The following is a 23,153-nucleotide window of genomic DNA, read 5'->3' as shown; positions in this document are numbered from 1 at the left end:
ACGCGTCCATAGGTCTTTTTTGAAAACAAGCTAGTGTCTTGCTCGCTGCTGCTTGTAGTGTTGTGAGGTTTGTGAGGGCTAACAGGGATTCGGCACTGGAATGACACATTGAATTGTGCTAAAATGCTTTTGGAAAAGAATACTGACAGATACTACTAAACTTTGTCACATAAATCTGATGTGGGACCTCAAAGCTAAGCATGAGTTAGTCATAAATGTATTTCTTTTAAAAGTAATTAGTAATACAAACATTAGGAAATATTGTGTACATGGAGAGAACTAGGGAAAGAAAAATAAATTCCTTAAGATTTATATTGTTAAAGTCCTTTCTTTCACCCCAGGAGTTATAAGGCAAAAGATGTCCAAAGGGAAATTAAATTGTAGAGAAGCTACCAATTAAAGTTGAAAAAAAACTGATAGGTATTCACTTCTGCATTTCTACTTAAATAGATGCTTACTGTGTACATCTTCTGAATATGTTTCTGCTGGAGGGCTTAATATGCTTAAATATGCTCAGTTATTTAATATGAATATCTTCAGTAGGCAAAGAACGCTCATTCCAGAATCTTCTTTAAAAGTATCAGTATTTTTTCAACGTGGTAGCAATTTCAGAATAAAGATTACCTGGTCTTCCGTTTCTATTACATGGAGAAAAATGTTTTTCTCTGCTTGCTATTATTATTTCATTTTATTATTTTGTGGGTTCGGTGTACGTGAATTACAGAGATATGCTATGTAATAGTTAGAGAAAGTTCAACATTTTTTAAATAACTGCTCAGGGAATCAACTTCTGGCCATTAAAATATTTGGCTATAGCTTTGCAAAAGCCTAACTATTCCCATTTTGCAATGCCCTGACATCATATCTTCTATAATCTGTATTAGTTATGGATAAAGAACATCATATTTCTTCAGAAGATTCCTTTATCACTTAAGCAGCAAAAAGTAACACTTTGAAATTAGTAACTATTTAGATTTATAGCTTTTACATGCTGAGACTCTGAACTATAAATCTCTGTATAGCTAAGTAAGTATCATCTTTGTTTCCTCAAAATGAAATAATTTTTACGTGCTTTCCCCAGGGGAACATTAAGCCCTTTCTAGCCGTTAAACAAATGATCAAAGAAGTGTTTTACTCTGCCCCTGCTGTGTAAATTGGTGTAAATGGTTATTATGTCTCTGTGTTCAATGGTGAGATGCAAAACAGGTACCTAAAGAAATCCTCCTCCAAGTCCATAAACACAGAGGTACAAAAACCCCTGCAAACAGAATACCCAGCCCGGTTATTCTAGTGTAGATAAGCACAGCTTCGGACCATTGCCAGCTTGCTTTGCCCTTCTTTTGCTTCAGAGAAGTATTGTATGAATTTGTTTTCCTGGGACAGGACAAGTAATTGCTGATAGAAAGAAAATGAGAAAATCACCGCAGACCTTTCTCTGAACTCCAGGCATTACTTCTTGCCCCCCACCTCACTCATTTCTTTTGGAGAGAGGGGGGACAAAGATTGTTTTGGAGATTTTTATGACTTTCTAAGAATTAGCAGTACTATCACATGCTGCACATTGTGCTGATATGGACTATGCACAGTTCTGCAAACAGTTTGATTCTGAACATAGATCTAGAACATGGATGCACACAAAAACTCCAGGACTTTGAATCTGGGATCTTTGATTTTGGATAGAGGCAACATATACATTTGCTTCCTTACTTTAGAATCAGGTATGAATATGCTCATCTCCTTGCATTTAAGTGCTCTCATTAAAGTCATTGTGATTATTCACACAACTGGGTTAAGTACAGATCTGTCAGACTGCAGCTTTAGACAGAAAGCTCTGGGACAGGACCTGAGGCTTTGTTACTGAGCTTTGAAGCCAACTGAGGCTCAGGACACGCAGCAATTCCCTGTGGGCTAGATGTGCTATGCACATGCTTTTAGAAGGTAGCTGGGAAGGAAAACAGGGTAATGACAGTGAAATAGCTGAGTGCTAAATAACGTGGTTTTCCATGTGTCTCTGTAAAGTGGCAGGTAGCTGATATATTAGGATGCAGACTGTATTCAAAATATCCAAAGCCAGCACTAGGAAAATTTGGAAACTCAAAAGAAATTCTGGAAGCTTGTGAGAATCATTCTCAGTTACTAGCTCTTGCTAGGGGAAATTACATTTGCCTTTGGTAAGCAGACCTCATTAATCACACTGTTTCAAAGGCTTGGTTATTAAACTTCCCTTTGCTTTATAAAATAATTGCAAATGTCATACTGTAATGTATCAACTGGAGGAATAAGGTCATTCCTGCTTGGGGAAGCAGGTCTTTTCAGCTTGTACAAGGTGCAAGTAGTTAGGCGTGTGGTAGAGTTTCAAACAGTCCCAAAGAAATGAGATTCGTGCCCAAGTGTCTGCAAAATCAGGACCCGATGCCTGGATTCTGGAAGTGTCGTGGATGCTTAATAGCACTTGTTCTGTCAAGCTGCCCCCATTTGCAGCTCTGTGGAACCTATGGGAGAGTGACAAAAGTGTCTCAATAACCTACATGCAATGACTTCGCTGCAAAGCCCAGATGTGAAAAAAATAAAAGAACCTGGAGACTTAATTGCAAAGCTTTCTGAGATCCCAGTTGCTTGAATAATATATTCTCTACTCAGAACAAATGTGCACTCAAGACAGAAGGGCCTTACAGTAAGGCAGATATTCTCACCTTTGTATGAATTATAATTTCAAAATATCTGAAGGGCTTTTGTACCAAGGGAGAGAGAGGATTTTCTTCTTAAGTTCTCTTTTTGTGAAATCCTATTTCACCCTCCCCTAAAGATCATGATGGGGATAGGGAAACTTTAGCAAAGCAGCTGTCAAAAGACCAGGCATTTTTTTCTTTCTTTAAATATTGCTTTGAGTCCGAATAAAGTGTCTCTGTTTCTTTAAGTAATAGGAAAAGACCTTTTTGATCCGTATCCTTTACATGAGAGAAATCTCAGCTTCTCTTCAGCCCAAGAGGCAGTAGGGGGAGTCATCATCTTCTGGTAGCTTGGTTTCAATCTCCCACTTTGTTGTCTTCCACAAGTAAAATCAGGTCAGTCTCAGAGCTCATAGCATGAGCTATTTAGATAATGAGGAGTTCGCACTTGGGGGCCTTTAGAAGCCTTTATTTCACAAGAGCCAGCTGAAATCAAGAGCCTCTTGTTCTATGGGATAGTCTGTGATTCGCAGGCATGGCTTTGAAAAGCTCAGACGCATTTCCAGGAATGAGCGGTATCTTGCAATTAGGAATGGAAGAATTTATTCCCCAATTTGTGCTCACTCTGTATGTTAGCACACGTCAGCAATATCTGTTGTGTGAGACGGTGTGACACCCAGGTAACTGAGAGCACTGTTGGGTCTCGTACTCTTCATAGAATCAAAACTCAGCACTTTTAAATTAGAAGTGATAAATCAAACAGAAGGCATGCATTTTGCACCAATCATCACAACAATGGCGTACCAGTGACACCAGTCACTGCGGAGCTCATTTTGTTTAAAAAGCCCAGGCCCTTCTCAGCATCCTTCCTTTTTGGGAGAGGATGGTTTTGCACGAGCCTCCTGAAAAGGTAAAGAAACAGTTGTGAATAAGTGCTTGCCTGCCATTACCCAACGAGATCCAGGGTAAGTCCGAGAAATCCTGAAAAATGTCTGATTCCTCGCAGTCCTGTGGTACACGTAGCCATTGACGCAGGACCAGAATGGTGGCGCTCTTAGACTAGGAGGCACAGCAGGGGAAGATATTATCTGTCACGAGAGACAGTGCCACCAGCCCACTTTACAGGCTGTGAATTGCTGAATCTGCCAACATTGCGGCCCAAAGAGCAGCCTGAAGCCTGCCACTAAGACCAGAGTTGCTTCCATGCTCATGACCAGCCTGCATGTCCAACCAGCCAAATGTGCAGTCAGAGGCCATGCTAGAGCATACTCCACATGCCAGCAGGTTTACTGTGCTATCCGGTGGCTTTTGTAGCAACTACTGTCCCTGTGCAGGCTGTCTACAGGTTGGAAGTTAGAAAGTGTGTGTATTGCAGAAGACATCCCTCTCTGCAGGGACTTGGTGAAGATCACCCAGGAGATTTGAGGCAAAGTGGATTTCTGACTGTCCTCAATCCAAACTTGTTCCCTAACAATTATACAGTATTTCTTCAGTCTGAATGTTGGCAGTATTTGTCCAATGGTGTCACAGAAGAGGTTTTATGGGTAAACCAGCATGACTTAAGATGTTATTTTTATGTGATCAGTATAATCATCAGTGAGCTCCTCAGGATGGAGCAAGGTCCATCTTGTTTATGTGGTGCAGGATCATTCCCCATGTGTTAGGTTACTCTGACACTTGGTGAGTGTTCATTAAATAGTAATTAGAGCATGACAAGTATCTGAACAACCCTGAATCAGGACTGGGAGTTTGGTTCCAGGATGGAAGGGAGGAAATTTGTATTTTCTGCCTTGCTGCACTTGGAACAATTCTTGGAATATCCATAAGAGATTAAAATAAAGCTGAATCTGGGTGGTAGTAATGAAGTAATAGCAAAATATATTAACTAAAGGGGCTTTTTTTTTGGTCTCTTAGGAAGCAGAGATCCTGAATACAGCTATTCTCACCGGGAAAACAGTGGCTGTCCCTGTCAAAGTGGTCTCTGTGGAAGATGATGGGACTGTGACTGACCTTCTGGAATCTGTGGAGTGCAGATCATCAGATGAAGATGTGATAAAGGTAGGATTGTATTGCTCCATTGCAGAGGCAGAGGTCCTACAAAACAATGGTGTTCTCTAACATGACGAGTTCTTCCACCTTCCTAACTGTTCTGCTACTGACAGTCATGTTTATTGTCACTGCTGTGCATATGTTGGTACAGTGGAGCAATAAAGCAAACAGAAAATCACACATTTTGCATCCTGCATGTCAAATCCTTGGAATTGTCTGCCACTTCCACTTCTGAAGTATTTTCCGAGTTCGTTATACCTTTGCCTTTTACTTTTCAGCTATCTGGGCTGTGTAGGTTCAGGAAGGTTGTCAGCTGAGGTTCTAAGAGGAGGAGGTAACTCCTCTGGAGTTGATTTGCTGCATTGGAACAGGAGCTGTGTGACTCAAAGTTCTTGGTACTGATTCAGTACTGTATTGCGAACAACAAGAGCTTTAAATTTGACATTTTCTTTGGTCACAGTTGCTAATAGGGTGTCTCATAGGAAACATGCTGGCTGCCAGTCATGGACGGGTAACTACTGGATAAGATACTTGGCCAGTGGGTTTACTCTGTACAGCAGCTCTATAGCCTGAACTTCCTTGAAAGATAAATGGCAGCCAATAGTATACTGCTGCTCCTAGTTCTGACTCACAGTGTGTCCTTTCCTGGACAGTGGTGAGGAGATTGCAGGCTTTTATGTGCCTTTTTGTTACTGAAATCTTAGGGTCAGACTGGACCCTCAAGAAAATTGCTGCTTCTTGAAGGCTTTCAACTTGCACAAATATTACTACTAAAAGCTTGTAAGTAGTCATGCATATTCCTGCTTGGCTTGGTTAATGGTTAACACAAATAAATAGTAATGGAAGGATGTAGTCAGCAGTCACAATTATGGGAAATACAGTGGAAAGTATTCCAGCATGGTGGCAGAAAGGTTGGCTTGTCTACGGCAACTTTTATCTTTTCAGAAACTTATCTGTTGTGGCACTTGAGAAGAGGAAACAAGACACATGGCTACAAATAAAAGTTAAAATTGATTTTTTTAACATAATCAGCATGTAACAAAATGATTACAAATACTACAAATACTCCAGCTGCTGGGAATCACTGTTATCCCATTAACTTTTGTGAACTGCACCATATTGAGGACTCGGCCTTTCTGAAATTCACATTAGCCTAAAGCTCACTGGAATGCTAAGCTTTCTCCCTGTTAGGTTAGTTCATTTTAATTTGGATTCAGACAGCTGAGGGTACTGTTTAGCTCCAAAGCAAGCCTCCCTGGACCCTATTAGCTGAAAAAGACTCTTCCTAGTGGACATTTTTGGCCTTTATAGGCAAAGATGAGTGTAGGTTCTGGATTGTTAGTGTCATATGAGAAATTTTTAGGAGTTTGAGATACACCTACAAGTTTAGTAATCTAATGTCACAGAGGGAGTGGCAACTTGGAGCAGAGTAATTGAAGAATAGAGCTGGATATAGGTTTAAGTGATCTTTCTTGAACTATCTCAAAACAGATTTTTTTTTTTTGGTCAAAAAATTGCAATTTTTACACTCATTGGACTTGTTTTAAGTAATTTCTTTGTGGTAATTTATTATATACAAGATGAATCCAAGCAATTTCAAAGTCAAACATTTTTTATGTCTCCCTTTTAGAATCTACTCAGGGTTTCTATTTCTCTGAATAGCCACCATGCTGTTATTTTCTGATTAAATGTGTCTTTCTGGCTGTCTTAATAGAGACTTTCTTTTTTTTTTTTTGCTTCTTTTGTGTCTGGTAAATCTGTTAAATTTAGCAAACTGTTGGACTGCATCTAGGTTTAAAAACTGAAATAAATTATTCGGGGTGGAAGTCAGTGTACTAAGTCTTCACTCATTAACTCACTCATTAACTAACTTTTTAGTTTTTTTCAGAGAACTGGTAAAAAGAATTTGAAAGTAAATATGTGATTTGAAAGGTATTTTAAAAATCAGTTTTGTTATCTGAAGTTTTAGTTTATTGGAATGATTTGGTGTGTTAACTGGACATTTGTGTAATGGTTTTGTCTGATATAAATCTGCAACAGTCTGTAGTATAGAATATGCCCAGCTCCAACCCTGGCAAAGAGGTTAAAATGGTAGTACTGCTTAAGCGTCTGTCTATCATTAATTGTAAGTACACAAATATACCAATAACACCTTGTGTGCTTAATGTTATTGATATACATACCATTGCACAATGATGCTAATGACAGGCCCTGTGTCAAAACAGGAAATCACTAGTGAGAGATCAAGACATGCTGGGCTTCTGCAAACATCCCCCTGGAGCTCATTCCTCTGCAGTAGAAAGGCGGGCTTCAGCAGCGTTAAAATGAGTCGCCAGTTTAAAGTGAGCTCTTAATTGAAAATGTGTCTCCGAGTTTCAAGTTTACCTGCTCTATTTCAGACCAAGCCTTATTCACAGACATCTTATCTAATGAAGATAAAGATACATAATTACTGGCCAGCCTTCAGCATGCAACAGTAATTAGAGTTTCTGTTCTCTGGGCATTAGAGTAGTGAATATAGAATGGAAGAAAAAGTCTGCTTAAAATGCCCATTGAAATATAAAGATTAAGATTGCATTTCTTTGTGTCTTTACTGTTGCAGTTTTTCAATGCTTCTGTCATGTATCATCTAACAGATTGATTATGTCTTCATGGCTTACATTTTATTCCTATTTTTTTGGTGTTGATTAATGATGAGTTTAAGCTCATTTTCCTTGCAGAGTGAGGATACCTCATTCTTCTTTTAGTTTCATAGACCACATTTATTACTCACTTCTTTCATCTAGGACTTCAAAGAACTTTAAAGAGCTGGACCAAACTCTGCACAGACTTGTTTTCTGCCAAACTGCATGTACCTGAACTTGGTTCAATAAGTCACAAAAAAAAGTTTACTTCATTGAAACAGTATTGACAAATGATTGTCTGAAATGATTTGATCCACCATGACGGAATAACCACATCAAAAAATGGAGGCATGTTATAGGGTCTGTTTCACAAATGAGGAATCTGAGTCACAAAAAAGTTAAGGTGAAAAATTCAAAGTGCTGTAAAGAAGTTCTGACCACTGAAGTAGACGGTAAAACTCCTACTGATCTCATGGAAAAGAGATACTGGTGAGCAGACTTTTTTTGTTGAATTGTTAATACAGATCAAATTCTCAAGACAATTTAAATCAAGAATGAGGAGAGGACAGAGGAAAAATCAACACCTTTTCATTTCGGAAAGGCATTTCCATTTCAAAACGGTCATTTTTTCAAGGCTCAACAAAGCCTAAAAGGCTCCAAAGCAACTTGCCAATGCTCAGGGTTTTCAATTTGATGAGTTAATTGAAAATCTGCATTTTGATTGCTCTGAAATGAAAACACCTTTAGATTCATTTTCTTTGATCAGTTAACTAAAAATTTCAATATATTCTCAGCTCTGTCCAGAAGCTGCTTGCCAGAAGTCACACAGTGAATGGTGCCAACGCTGGCAACAAGATACAGTTTCTCTGGCCCTTTTTAATACTACACTGTCTATTTTGTAGAAGACTCCATTCCAAATCTGTGTGATATCCAAAATGACATGCTTTTCTAAAATAATACTTTTAGCTTATTTCCTCCTGAGCATCTTGTTCTTTTCTTATACCTCAGATAAGGATGCAAACCGGAGGGCAGGCATAATAACTTTTGTTGATATTACAAGCAAACTCCTGAGGGCAGAGGAGTGAAAGGAGGGTTGTTACTGCTGATATCCTTTGCACAACCTAGGACGACTTACCACAGAGCCATGGGGCTGTGTCCCGCGTTCAAGGGCTGTGTAGGATGTTGCAGAGTGACCTCTTGCTCTGGATTCCCATTTTCCAAAGCTCTACAACCAGTTCTGAATGTGGGGTGATTGCCTCGTTTTATGCTAGTCCTCTGCAGAGTCTGATCTTTGTGGCTTTGCGCGAGGAGCAAGAGAGTAATGTTTTATCCCTGCTTGCTCTTTATCAAGCAGCTGTAGAGTTGCAAAGCCAGATTGTCCCAGCCGCAGCTACTTCGTATGGTAGGAAGTTATTGCTGACCAAGTGAAGGGCTGGTAGCTGCTTTGTTCTGTTCTGTTTGGACTGTATTAGAGGGGATAACAATGCACTTGGTGATTTGTAAAACATTACTGCAGACTGATACATCTTTCAGTAACACTTAGTGTGCTTTTGTTAGTAGCAAAATAACTTGTTTTTAATCAAGTGACAGACTTTACCAAAAAAAAAAGTATCAGAGCATTTAAAAAGGCCTGAAGCAGACTTTTTAAAAACATTAACCTTTTAACAGCTGTTTCTCTTCTTCATTACACTGGTGCACTTCAGGAAAAAGTTGAATTCTTCTAAAGTCAGTGGAGTGACAGAGTAAAAAATCAAAGGGAGAAGATAATGGAGTCCAGGATTTTATCTGCTCCTTACTTTAGCATTGGCAGCTCCAGTGCTGCAGATTTCACAACCATATTGCTGGTGGCAGCGCATTTCATACTCTCTTTACAATGCATCCTTGGATACGTGTGATTACACAAGTCTTCAGTTATGGCTTTCAACTGCAAAAGAAAACCCACATAGGTGCAGGTCAAAGGCATGAAACCCCAAAATAGAGGTACTGCAAAGATACACAAAAATTTAAGAACAAAAGAGTATGAAGAATCCCAATTCTCCTTCCAGAGGAGGCGAAAGCATCCTTCTGTGGGGGCAAAGCAAAGCAGGAGAAGGGGAAGAGTGAGGAAGAGCCAAGCCCCTGGTTCAGAAGCTGTGATCTATTAAACTAGCTAACTAGAATGTGCAATATCACACTCAAGTGAGGTTGTCACACAGGTTTTGGTCGCTCAGGGTTCAGAGGACCCAAATAGAAGGAAAAAGCAGATGTAATCAGCATAGTTTGTTGAATGATATCAAAGAAAATACTTTCCCATCAGAAGATGAGATTTTGTCTAGACTGAACACTTGCATAGCATATAGTTGTGTAGGGCTGAATTTTGTAACGGGAATATAAATCTCTGCCGTGAGGGTTTGGTGAAGATCAAGTTCATGCCATGGTTTTCCATCACATAGTGTGCTTTCTGTCACCGGCTGAACTGCCCTGTTCCATCCCAAATAATTCTAATCTGTCTTGAAACAAATTTTTGATGTAAGTCAGTAAATGGATGTTTTTATTTTCTGCGATGACTAAACATTTCATTTTGATAGAAAATGATGAAATCATGTCCTGTCATCTCATCTCAGTTTCAGTATTCCTGACATCAGAATCTTTCTGAACTTTTCACCTTAGCAACTGTGAAAAAGAAAATAGTTTTTGTGATCTGCTCTAGTAATCAGGAGACAGGACAAACTCAGAAAAATGCACTATCAAAAATAAAAGTTGTAATGATAACTGTTGAGTTCAGTCCATGTGCTGTTGATGTTGCTTATAAAGGGAGCAGGAACAATTTTAATCGCTCTCTGGTATGAAGAGCAGACATAGCAAAGATGAGTTCTGAATGCAGAAGTGATAGAAGTCCCACATCTCCCATTATCTGAAGCTCGCCTAAAGCTGTTGAGGTTACTGGGTTTGTCTCTTTTGTATTCTGCCAGTTCATCATTCTGATGTGAATCTTGAGAAATAGCAATGTTTTCATGGAGCTATTTTCCTTTTTGTAATCATCCGTACTGAAAATCCCAGTGTGACTGCTACAGTTGCTGTTGACTACAATTTCTTTTTATTTATGAAAGGCTATAAGCTTCTAAGATAGAAAACTTCTTTTTAACAGAAAAACCCAAATAATTCCTGAATTGAGACTTCCTCAGAATTCTACAGAAGATAGCCAGAAATCTGTCTCTCTGTGCTTAATGGGAAGGAATGTGTTCTTGTAGAGCCAGGGCTGATAATCTCTTTCTGTGGGTATTTCTGTTCCTTCATTGGGAGGAATATGTCTGGATCCAAAACAAGAATGAGGCAAAATCTGTAGAAAATCCAAACAGTGATGCCAAAGGGGATCTGAGTGAGCAGATGTAATAATTTGCTGAACCCAAAATGGGATGATGAATGTCCCTAATGTGTTAAACAATTGCTGAGGTACAGTTCTGTGACTGACTGGAGCTTCCATCCGCAGCTTTCTGCTGCCCATGAGTGCAGCTGAGTTTAAATGAATCAAAATTTTTTTTTTTTTTTTTTTTTTTGGGTGGGTGAGCTGTCTGCCTGCTCAGCTCCCTGCTCCCTGACTGAGTTGATTTCAGATGCTCCCAATGCTCGGGCCAGCACAAAAGAAATGACATCAGAGTAGGCATCAGTAGCTGAGGGTGAGAAGTGGTCAGGAGTGCTTTTTTTCTATTGTATATTCATGTAAATGATGTGAAATTATGGTTTTCCACTGGTGTTCCCATGCTGTCACATCATTAATCTGATGCCATCCATGTAAAAGGCTTATCCTGGGGTGTGCCTGTGAACGCCCCCAGTGAAGATGCTCAGGAACTATGGTGAAGAAGTTATTCCAAGTGTACAGCAAAAGATATCCATGTAGGAATGTCAACATCACCTTACCTTTCAAAAGGGATTAGGGGTCTGACTGTTTATAGCTGCTTTCAAAGCCCAGCTCATTGTATAATGAATCCCTCTATTGAGAAGTGCTCCATCATCTCAATGAAAAGAGATTGGTTGATCTCTAGAAAAAAATGTGCTGAGGAAGTAAGGAATAGACAAGCTGAATACAAAGGGAAATTAGTTCTCTTCTTTCTTCCACTGGGCTAAGCCAGAAGTGCATTACTGAAGCACATGATGTTACACTGCTGTAAATGAAAGCTAAATTGGGCTTAGGTCATCCAATAGCACCTGTCTCCAAAACAGGAACTTGCATTAATCATTATAAGTTGTGATTCTTTCTCTTAAAAAGTTCCCTTTAGCTTAAAAACTCTTTGTGTTCTTCAGTTCCAGTGACTGTCTGCCACTTTATTTCTAGCTCTTTGTGCCTACTCTGAGCCGTCCTCCAGGTCACAACACAAAATTCTGTGTTGCTTTATTACCACACAGTAAAAAGTTATAATATGCCATATATGTTATTGTCTTCTCAGCCCAATTTAGGATTTTTTTGGACATATCAAATAAAGCGTAGCCACTGAATGACTTCACTTTTGCTTATAATTTGGAGGACTGTCCCCAGATATTCTGTTAGTTATGGAAGGGAATGGTATTATTAAAACAAAAATATATGTGACAAGATACTGTCAGCTGATTTAAATATGCTTAGATCTCGTGACTGTTTCAGTGCTGTATTGACCAATATTAGCTGAACATTAGGTTGGTGGCCTGGACTTAGTAGAGAAACTGCTCGTCAGATCTGAAATACCCTGAATATTAGCTACGGGATACTTGAAGAAGGATTTCTTGGAGGCAATTGGAAGAACAAAGAGCTTATTTAGGACATATGTGTATGAAGGGAAAAAAAGTGTTAGGAAGTGTTACAAGTGTTAGGAAGGCTAAGAGGTCAAGAGGACATAACAAGCCCAGAACTTGTAATCATGTTCAGTTCTCTCTTCTTCATTGGTAATGAAGAAAGGAAGTATGCTCTAAGCCTGGTTAAACCTGGCTTGGGATTTTAGGCATTACAGATTCTAATAAGGGCTCATGTGTATTACTTTTGATTTTCATTTCATTTGCCTGCCTTAGTAAGATTGGATAGCAAATGGATAACCCATTGGATGGGTTTTCAGATGCTGCATTTGAGTGTGCTGGTTATAGTATGGGCTCTGGCATATGCTTTCAGCTGTGACATCAGTGTGCTATTGTGATCTTTGGCATGCCACTTATTTGATCTGTTTCAGCATAGACACATACAAAAGATGTATAATGGTTCTGAATTACCTTGACAGATAAAGAGCATTAATACTAAATCCTTGAAAAATGCTTTGGGATCTTTACATAAAATGCACTATCTAAGCATCATCATTATGATTGTTAATAATACACATAACCCTAACTAGGACAGAGCACAGACTCTTTAGGAAGCACTCCTGTTAAATTTAATTTAATCACAGGACATAAAAATTACTGTCATGATAAAATGTTAGTGGCTGAGTAAGGATTTCGAAATATTTCCAGATTTCTTATGTAACAGAGTCTGTGCAGGTCTGCTGACTGAAGATTTCTTCCCTTTTATCCACTGTCTGGACCATTTTTAAACTTTAACTCTGGTCACAAACAGAGCTCCCCAGGGCGCAGTTTTGAGGCCAGTCTTGTTTAATATCTTTATCAATGATCTGGATGAGGGGGTTGAGTGCTCCCTCGGTAAGTTTGCAGATGACACCAAATTGGGAAGGAGTGTTGATCTACTCGAGGGTAGGAAGGCTCTGCAGAGGGACCTGGACAGACTGGGTTGATGGGCTGAGGTCATTTGTGTGAGGTTTAACAAGACCAAGAGGCTGGTCCTGCATTTCAGTCACAGCAACCCCACACAATGCTACAGACGGAAGCTACAGGAAGAGTGGCTGGAAAGCTCCCTGGCAGAAAAGGACCTGAGGGTACTGATTGACAGCCAGCTGAACATGAGCCAGCAGTGTGCCTAGGTGGCCAAGAAGGCCAGGAGCATCCTGACTTGTATCAGGAGCAGTGTGGCTGGCAGGACTAGGGAAGTGATCATGCCCCTGTACTCATCACCGGTGAACACACAAATACTGTGTTCAGTTTTGGGCCCCTCAATACAAGAAGGACAGTGAGTTGCTGGAGCGTGTCCAGAAAAGGGCAACGAAGCTGGTAAAGGGTCTGGAGAACAAGTCTTATGAGGAGCAGCTGAGGGAACTGGGATTGTTTAGTCTGGAGAAAAGGAGGCTGAGGGAAGACCTTATCACTCTCTACAACTACCTGAAAGGAGGCTGTAGTGAGGTGGGTGTTGGTGTCTTCTCCCAAGTAACTAGTGATAGGACGAGAGGAAATGGCCTCAAGTTGCATCAGGGGAGGTTTAGATTGGATATTAAGAAATATTTCTTTACTGAAAGAGTGGTCAGGCACTGGAACAGGCTGCCCAGGGAAGTAGTGGAGTCACAGTCCCAGGGGGTGTTCAAAGAATGTGTAGACGTGGCACTTTGGGACATGATTTAGTAGGCATGGTGGTGTTGCATTGATAGTTGGACTTGATGATCTTAGAGGTCTTTTCCAACCCTTGAATTACTTTCTAGGACCTTGTTGAGCCAAGCATGTAACCCTCTTTGCCTGAAGCTTAAAAGGCAAGGACTTTGTACATCAGGCCACAGGCTAAATGATTTTACTTAGGCAACCTAAGTTTCAGACGTTTGTGGCAGATCAACTGAAATAGGGTACTTTTCAAATTATTTTTCTATTCTATTTTAGGCAGATAATTATGCTCACTATTTACCAGACTGAGGATTATTTAATAAGGAGACAAGAAATATAGACACAAACCGAGCGGGTGAGCAGTTCCCTTTGGTACCATGGAGAGCGATACTGGAATTCCTGAGTGCAGTCCAGAGCAATGTCCTGCTGCAGCTGTAATGGTGAAACATCTGTATCCACGGAGTGGATTTTCATGTCTCTCTTCCCTTTCATATATGTGCAGGAAAATGAATGTAAAGACAATGTATGACAGGTGACGTGTCCACCTTTGGATAGACTTCTCTCCAGCACTTGACTCTGTTAGCTGCTGTTGTCACTAGCATTCAACTGGTGATCATCTTAACTCTGCCTCATTTGTCACTGCTCCTGCAGTTCTTCTGTAGTGACTGTCCAGCTGTTCCATACTATCTGTTGCTGCTGCTTTTGCTATTTTCCAGTGCTTACTGTGTCTTAAATATTTTTCTCTATGTTTCTGCCGTTACCCCTTGAGTGGACAGTTTTTAGCCTTCTTGTATCAGTCCCATGGCTAACCTTTTCGGAAAGCTTTGAGACAATAAAATATCTAGTAGTATTCTAATGTCTCATAAGTACCATTGGCTGCCTGTCTAGATCCTGCAGTTTCTTATTTAAGATTTGCAGAAGTCCACAACTTCCACTTAGGGAGCTAGGTAAGCTTGAGCAGAGCACATGTATCTCATGAAAGACCAATTCATCCTTTTCCAGACATGTTTTTGCTGTGCCATAATTAAATTTTAAAAATTACTATCCTTAAATAGCTCAGAATGAATAAATTTTGAGGCAGATGTTTTTGCATTGTTTCATTCTGTCAAGTGCAGTGTAGTCCTGGCTTGTGCTCTCAGCTCTTCCCTGGTTTTCCATTATGACTTTTGGCTACTCATTTACTTGTTCTCTTTGCAGTTACTTATAAAATTGATGTAATACTTTTGAAGGATTTCCAAGAGCATGAGAAGGTAAACAACTAAAACATGTCTGAAAAGTGCTTTGAGATGTCAGAATATGAGAAGTTATCTGAGTCCAGTTTATTATAAAAAATAATTACCTGTAACAGTTCTCATGCTTTACACATATGACAGGATCTGCTCTATCACTTTTCTAAGACTGTGGCACAGGTGTTGTATTTGTTTGTAGGAGACATTAGTGCTATTATTTTTCCCGTATCAGCTACCCATAGAAATGCTGAACAACTTTCCCGTTTCAGCCTTACTTTGCAGCATTGCCTTGTTTAACTGGTTATTGGATGATAAGCCTGGTTTCTGAAGCTATTTAGGCATTCAAATCCAATTCATTTAATTGGGAATTAGAAGGCTAAGCACCTACAAAAACTGGCCTTAATGGTTCCTCAATTTTAGTTAAAAGTATAACTGTGTATTTAGAGCAGGTGGGTATTATAGAAAGCTGATATTTTCTCCCAAATTACATAATCTTTTTCATATAATAACTATTAAAAATAACCTGGTTATTTGCAAGTAGGTAATTATTTTGCAATTGTAAAGAGTTTTTGTTTGAGTAAATTTAGGGCACCTCCTTTAGACTTCAGGATTTGAGCGCCTTCAGCAATTTCTTTTAGCATTTGTGAGCATGCAAAAAGCTGTGGTAGTGTTTGAGATTTTGTGCAGACCTGGAGCTGATACCAAAATGAAACCTATGAACACAACGTTTCATTACATGCTCCATTTCATTCTACTAGAAGCCAGAGCAGGAGAAGTGAAACTTTCAATGACGGAAAGTATAATTTGCTCTAGTGACTGGACATCTAAAGGCACAATGGATGTGTATTAAACTACATTTTATACATTATCTGTAGACATTGGATTAATTGCACTTGATTGGCACTAAAAGAAAAAATCAGGGCCAGTCTCCTGTGCACACATACAATTTCTGCTAATGGTTGGATCTCATTTCTGCCACTGAAAATCCATAGTTAACCCAATGTAGTTAGTGAGATTGATCTGAACTTTCTTTGATGAACAGAAGACAAAGTCTTGTCGTCACTGGAATTTTTTTTGTGTGTCTAAGCACAGCTCTTTCTGTCATTGGATGGTTTAGTTTGGCATTGGCTTAATGCTGAAAGCAAAAATCGGCCAGAGCCAATTTTAGCTGTTTCAGTGCCATAGCCGTAAGTCAGCCCATGTTTTCCTTGAAAGTTCTTCACACATTTTGATGATGCTGAGCTGAGTTTCAAGCTTGTAACAGTTCTTGAAAGCAACTGTTTCCCTAGGGCTGAGAATTCCATCACAAGGATTTCACACAAGCCTGCAGAGAGGATAAGATGTCCTCTGGCAATACAGTTGTATGTACTATGCTAATTTTTGAAGACACCTTGACAAGTAGTTTTCCAAATTCTGCCCTTTGTTCCCAGGTTAAACAATGTGTGTGTCTAATCTCATCTCCCACTCTTTCTCCTCTAAGTAGGTTCAACTGGGTTGCATTCATTGATACTTATTTCTCTGGAGCTCGGGCTGCTAGGAAAGCTGTACATAGGTATGAGTAACCTCATCCTGTACTTTTTAGTATCCAGATCTGACAGTTATCATCTGGTCTCCAGCAGGGCTAATTACGGATAAGAGTTTTCTTCATGGGCTGGTTGGTTGATTTGTTGCTGTTGAGGCTCTCAGAAAACCGAGTGCATAAAATGAGACGTTAAATGTCATAAAGTGTGTCCAACACAGAAAAACTGTAGAAAAGATAAATACACACACTTCAACAGAAAAAAAAGAAAAAAAAGATAATTCCCCGCATCAAAATCAAAATAATATCCTCACAACTCCAACAGTGGGTAAATCCCAGAAGCACATTAGCTGGGAGAGGACTTCCTTCACTCAACAGTGCAAGAAACAAAAAAGAAATAATATGTTATTGTGCTGGTGGAGGGGGAGTCCACAATGGAAGGATCTTGGTCTCTTTCCCACTCAGTCATCAGCAAAAGATTAGTTATCTGCTTTACACACTGTCAAGGGTGAAATCATGAGCTGTTTGCAAACTTCTAGCTTAAATAATTGTGTTTAATCATATACTTTTGCCAGAGGTTGGTATAATATGTCAAGACAATGCCAGTCCTCTAGGGCTATAAGCCGCCCCTTATTTTATAATGGATATCCCCAGATTTGGTAATAATTAGCTTTGCCTGATCTGTCATTTAGTCTATTTTTTTGTTTAGTGAAAGAATCCAAGGAAGGATTATAAAAACAACTTGACAGTAAGGCTGAAGTTTTCAATGTGGTTTAAGCTTGTATAGTCTAATGGGAGTTGAGCACTCAACTTCAGGTTTCATTGGAAAATATAATTCAAGAGATCAGTTTAAGAGCATGATCAGGATGAAATGTGAACTGTCGCTGGCGAGGTCTGGCAGTAAGCTGGTGATGTTCACAACCCAAAAGTAGGAAAACTGTCATCCCCTAGCTAGCTGCTGTAAGTAAGTATAGAAAATTCTGCTGAATCCTCAGACTTATTATTCAGCTATCGTTATATTTTCCTTTTGAAAATAGTTTAGCTGCAAAGCCTTCTGTTCAGACCTACCTGGTATCTGCAGTGCACAGGTTGGAGCTGAGAGACACATTTGTGTCTTCTGGAACTTAATCCCTGTGTAGAGCAGTTTGCTGCTAGCAGATTTCATGGCATGGGTGCTTCAGGGCTGTCCTAAGTTTTAGTAAGTTAAATCGTAATGAGACCATCACTCCAGCAGGCTTTTCTGGAGTTTGGTGTGTTTTCTCTTCTTAGGAATGCCTCCAACTGGCTTTTTTTTTTTTGTCAGAAGCTGACACTGCAGTGACCAGTCCAGTTATCTGTAAGTGGAAAAGCCTCATACGTTTTCTCTCCTCTTCACAGCACGACAAGAGTGCAGGTCGGCCAGAGCCAGGGGGCCCAGACTGACCTGAGTATATCTCTGAGGGTACTTGGAGATACTCCCTGCTCATCAAAAAAGGAAAATAAGGAGAAAACCTGCTGAAAATAATACAATTCTGCTTGCACTGGTATCATTGTGAAACAGAGGCAAACTACTGAGAGTGGTTGTGTTACAAGGATAAAAATTGGTATAAAATGAATGACAGCTTCCTAGGGAGTGGGGCACCACCATGATCTCTCTAATTGTCTGTTCCGCTAAACACTTATCTAGCTAGCCTGGGGCTTTTGGGGAGTTACATCAAATCTTTCATTTGTTAAAGTCATATTTTTCCCTGTGAAATAGCCGGCAATACAGAAAAGAGCAGTTTCTAATTAAACTCCTACCCAAATCCATTATAGCTTCTGAAGTCGTTGGGACAGGAAGATAAAAGAACTGTAATGATCCCAATATGTAAATATAGATGTAAAAGTTTGTTTGGAGGGATGGAGGTTAGAGGGCAGATATCATGAAACCAAACATAAAGCTTCTTGGCAGAAATTGAATCAGTGCATTAGTTATCATGGATTTTCATAAAAATAAAGTAATAATACACATTCATGTTCCAGTTCATAAATGTGAAGTGACAGCCTGTGAGTTAGCCACTGAAAAGATATTATAGACCCAAAAATGAGTAATAGAGGAAATTGAGAAAGCAGAAGAGAGAGTTGTAATAGAATTGGGCATTGCTATAAATATAAATCATGAAAGGGAGATTGATTTAATGAAAGATATGAAAGTTAGAAATTCAAGGTGTTGAAAAGATCATCGGCTCATCTGATAAAGTATCCCTAAGGCTACACAACTTTTAGCTGAACAGCTAGATTTCCTGAAAGTAGATGAACGTCAAACTTGTATGAGGAATAACATATTACAAGGGCACAAGCTTCTGCGGTACACACAGTCTATTAACAAGTTGTGCAGAAGAGGAAGAAGCTCACATTGGCCTACTGAAAAATTATAAAATTATTTTGCTTTTAAATTTTGTCAGAAGTTTTATGAGTAGATATGGGAATGAGAAACTATTGTAATCCAAGGAGGCTAAATAGCAACATTTACATGCTAGCCAGCTATGAGGATTTGGAAGAAAGCACTGTTGGTGAAATGAGTTGGCCAGGCTACATCTGTGGATGGTGTTTTGTACATAAAAAGCAGGTAGGACAGACACAGATGTCATATGAGTGATGTCTCCATCTAAGTGTCTGCTAATGTGGAAAGTTTTTTTTTAGCTTGTGAAAGCCTTTCAGGATTCACACATTTCCATCTATAAGTGCAAAGAAACTAAAATATCCCTTGTCTGCATATGTCTGAGGGAAGAAGGCTCAAAGATCCAGATTAAACTGTGCTCAGATCCCCTCTGAGTATCTGAGAGTGCTAGAACAACTCTTTTTTTAGTACTGCTTTGTGCAAAAAAAAAAAAAAATGGAAGCAAACCAGTTTGATGTGCAGCTTTGTCCCCAGCAGTCCTATAGGCATGCATACCTGAACACTGAGATTTTGCAGCCTTCATAGTTCTGTTGTAAATGTTACATCTTTCATTTTCCTTCTCCCTCTGTAATATAGACTCCTACTTTTTAAACAAATAGAAAAGGATTAGGGAGCCTCTTCTCAGCAGCTGTATCTCAGCCCACAGAAATATGCACATACATACACAGAGATTGGGTGAGATACAGCAGAAAAGAGCCCAGGGAGGAACTTTCTGTATCCTGTAATCAGCTTTTCTCTTTCTATAATGTGATTTTGCATGGTGAGGGTCACCTCTGCTTCTGAAAAAAAGTTCTGAATAATCTTAGCGAGTCCCTCATAGTATCTTCCTGAGGCAGACAATCCTTATTCACTTGAGAGGGAAATAAGGACTTTAATAGCTCATCTAAAAATCTCTCAGCAAATAATTCTTGGGGAAGTTCTGAAGGCTTTGTGGAGTCCGCTGAATGCCATCCTGTGCAAAGAAGTGCTCCGTCTTCCTCAATCTTACTCCCTGCGGGAATGGATGAGTGGCAATCATCAGATACATGCAACTTTTTTCATAGTAAGTCTTGAAGTTGAGTGCAACTGAGTGATGGGACAGGCAGGCTTCCAGCATGGAAAGGGAGGAGAGTGATGGGACACCAGCAAACCTTGCAATCTGCTACTTTGAAGCCACAATGACAAATGCGTGATTAGTGAGCACAGGGATACCAAATGAGCCCAGTCTCTGCTTTATTTTAAATAAAAAGGTAAGTTTATGAGCAGCTGGGATTGTGGTACCAGGTTGAGCTCAGTACAATTGCAGTGATATTGAGCCCTTGTCACCAGTTGTCTGCTCAGCCCACTGGTGAGTGTGAAGGATAAAACCAGAGCGAGCTCCTGCCAGCTCACTGTGCCCAGAGCTTGGCATTAATATGTACATTTTTCAAGGGAACTGAGCTGTCCAGTTTGTTCACGTTGTCTGGAAACCAAGAGGAGAGGGTGCCCAGCTGCTCCAGGTGCCTGCGATGTACGCCAGGGTATGCTCATGCAGGGGACTTGCAGATTAGCATAAGTGAAGCACTAAAGACTGAGTATGTCTGGCACAGTGTCAGCACTAAATACGTGAGTGTTGCTGGGTTTTGGCCATGAGGTCTTTATAAAAGAGCAAGTGTATTAGTTAAATGGCAGAGAAGACCTGACGGGCTGCACAGTTTTATCACTTGCATGCCCTGTAAGAAAGTGAAACACTCACGTAGCCACCTAACACTTGAACTAGCAATTCCTGAAGATCCTTACTATAAAAACAGCTTCACTCATGTTGCTGGGAATTTCTTAAGCTTAAGAAAAAAAAAAAAGCCATCTTAGCATCCTGCTAAAAAGTAAGCAAAATGGCTCTGCTCTTTCCCATTGATGTTTGTGAGGGACTTGGACCTCTAATGTAAATCTCAAATGTGGGCACTCATAGCCAAGCTAAAAAGCACCAGCCTAATGAAAGGTAGTTTGCTTGCCGGCTTTCTTCCTCCCCTCTGAGTTGTACCTGCAAAGGTAAGTGCTGAAGATTAGCTCGTGCTGTGGTGGTACTTCTGGAAGCACTACTTTTCAGAAGACAGTCTGCATCCCCTGGGCTGATGTATATGGGCTGATTCTGAGCTTCTTTAGACATGAGCGAGACAAGAAAGAGGAGTCAATGCCTCAGGTTTGTTGTAAAAATTAATTGGTCTTAGGCTTGTGGCTGAGTATTTGTGTGATTTGTAGCAGAACAGGAGATGGTCCAGAACTAAGGCTCCATCACCTGCCCGTTCAAATAAATAACAATAATGGAATGTAAACTCTGCTAATTCCACTTTCCACTCCCCTATATCATGTGTGCTGTTTTTGAGAGATCTACTTTAGGAGGTTCATTTCTATCAGCTCATACGTGAGTAACAGCAGCTACTCTTAGTGAAGTTGTAACACGTCTCTAAGCACTGCAGGAGCCAAGCTGCTGCTTGGCAATTCTGTTATATGTTTTCATAAATGTTTCTTTGGAGGTGAGAATATCTGACTGTGAAAGGAGACGCAGGTCTCTCCAGGGTACTGCAGGACTTGGTGCAAATCGTGGTGTTCAAAAGTCCCTCTTTACGTCTCTGACTTTAAAACCTGTAATGTTTTAGTAGTCACCCATCTTTTGTCTATGTTGTCATCCTTATTTCTTCAGGGGGATTTTCAGCATGAATTAGCAGAATTTGATGTCCACTTCTGATCATTTGGGGCCTCAGCACCCAAGTCCTTCTAGTGTCCTTGAGAATCCCAGCACTGCTATGTGAATCTGCAAGATTTTGCTGACTAATTAGACCATTATGCAATTACAAGGCCAAATACAGATGAGAAGACCTCCTCATGGCTTCATCTGGTTTCCACTTTGTGTCTTTGTTGCCTGCATCCAGAATGCATACATGGAGCTGCTCTGCTTCTTCCAGCCTGTGCGGGGAGAGACAAACTGCTGACTGGTACACTTCTTCCATTAAGTGTCCAGAATTCATTGCAGACTTTAAATACGAGTTTGCTGGAAGAGGTCCAAGTACTGAGTACACAGACCCGTGCCTGCTTATTCCTGTAGCTTCTGCACCCTGGTGTCTTCACATCAAATAGAGCTTCACTGAGGCTTCTTGATCAGTTATGCAACTTTGTTATTAACATCATCAATTCCTAAACACTGTGAACACGCAATACAGCAGGGCAGTGTGCTTTCAGATGGAGACCCTTTCCTAGAATCTGGTTATTCTTTCTTCTCAGTTGTTTGAAGATAGTTCAGATATCAAAGTTCAGGACTCACCTCGATTTAACAGTAAACAGATACATGGTATGAGTGCTTGTCAGGAGGGAAAGAGAGTGAAAGCATTCGGAAGATCAAAGCAGCATGACTCCCATCAGAGTCAATGGCGAACAAGCAGCTAAAATCTTACAAAGTGCTTTCAAATTATCTTCCACCTCCTATTCCCCATCCTCGCTGAAACCAGCTCCTGAAATGTTTTATTGAAAATGTTCCTCTTGTCATTTCTTTGGAAGTTAAAGGAAGCTCAGAGGAACTGTAGGCTCAGGTTAGCAGCAAGATCAACCGCTTTTAACTTGAAGGCCAAATGACACCGAGCCTGCGCTGCCACGTAACCCTGTTAGCTGCAACAGGGCTGACAGGTTGAAAGATAGAGCACAGTTTGGTTATAGTGAGAAAAGATGTTTTTCTAATCTTACACTGACCCTGAGCATGTTTTAAGAACTGGCTTTACTTTGCTGACTATTAGTCCCAAGCGCCTCGTAGCCTAAATCCTATATACCTGGCCTGTTGTCTTCTGCGTTGTAAGACATGAGACAGATGTTTGCTCTTACCATGCCTATTACTGGCCTTCTTAGTACATTTATATTATCATAGCAGCTACGTCTCCCAGCAGCACCGAGCTTCAATGACCAGGAACCATGACACAGTGCAGAGGCTGTCCTGTGACAATCTGAACAGCTATGAGTAAAACGTTAATGAATGAACAAAATGAGCAAAGGCAAACCTTCTATGAGGTCAAATGGCAGAGATAAAATTGAAACTGCACCTCTTCAGCTCTCACCTGGATTTCTATCCATTCCATGAGTGTGGGTTTTGTTTCATATATTTTTCTATAATACGTCTGTGAGAGGAAATAGTTTCTGGCGTGGCCTTCCTATTTATACAAAAAGTAGCTATTTTCATAGTTTGGTTGATTATTCTCAAACCTTAGAGCAATGAGGCTTCAT

At 40.1% G+C, this 23,153-nt stretch overlaps 1 protein-coding gene across 1 annotated transcript in view; it reads left to right on the top strand.

Annotated features, from left to right (window-relative positions):
* Positions 1-23,153, top strand: part of TMEM132D (transmembrane protein 132D) — a 257,878-nt gene that overhangs the window by 209,442 nt on the left and 25,283 nt on the right. The window contains exon 5 of the mRNA XM_086761324.1: positions 4,584-4,727. Within this exon, the coding sequence (XP_086617450.1) occupies positions 4,584-4,727 (144 nt within the window). The remainder of the gene's footprint in view (positions 1-4,583; positions 4,728-23,153) is intronic.

Source organism: Chlamydotis macqueenii, chromosome 17 (assembly GCF_036417535.1).
Source record: "Chlamydotis macqueenii isolate bChlMac1 chromosome 17, bChlMac1.mat, whole genome shotgun sequence".
Lineage (NCBI taxonomy): Eukaryota > Metazoa > Chordata > Aves > Otidiformes > Otididae > Chlamydotis > Chlamydotis macqueenii.
Note: the sequence above shows the minus strand (reverse complement) of the source record. Positions and strands in the feature narration are given on the sequence as shown.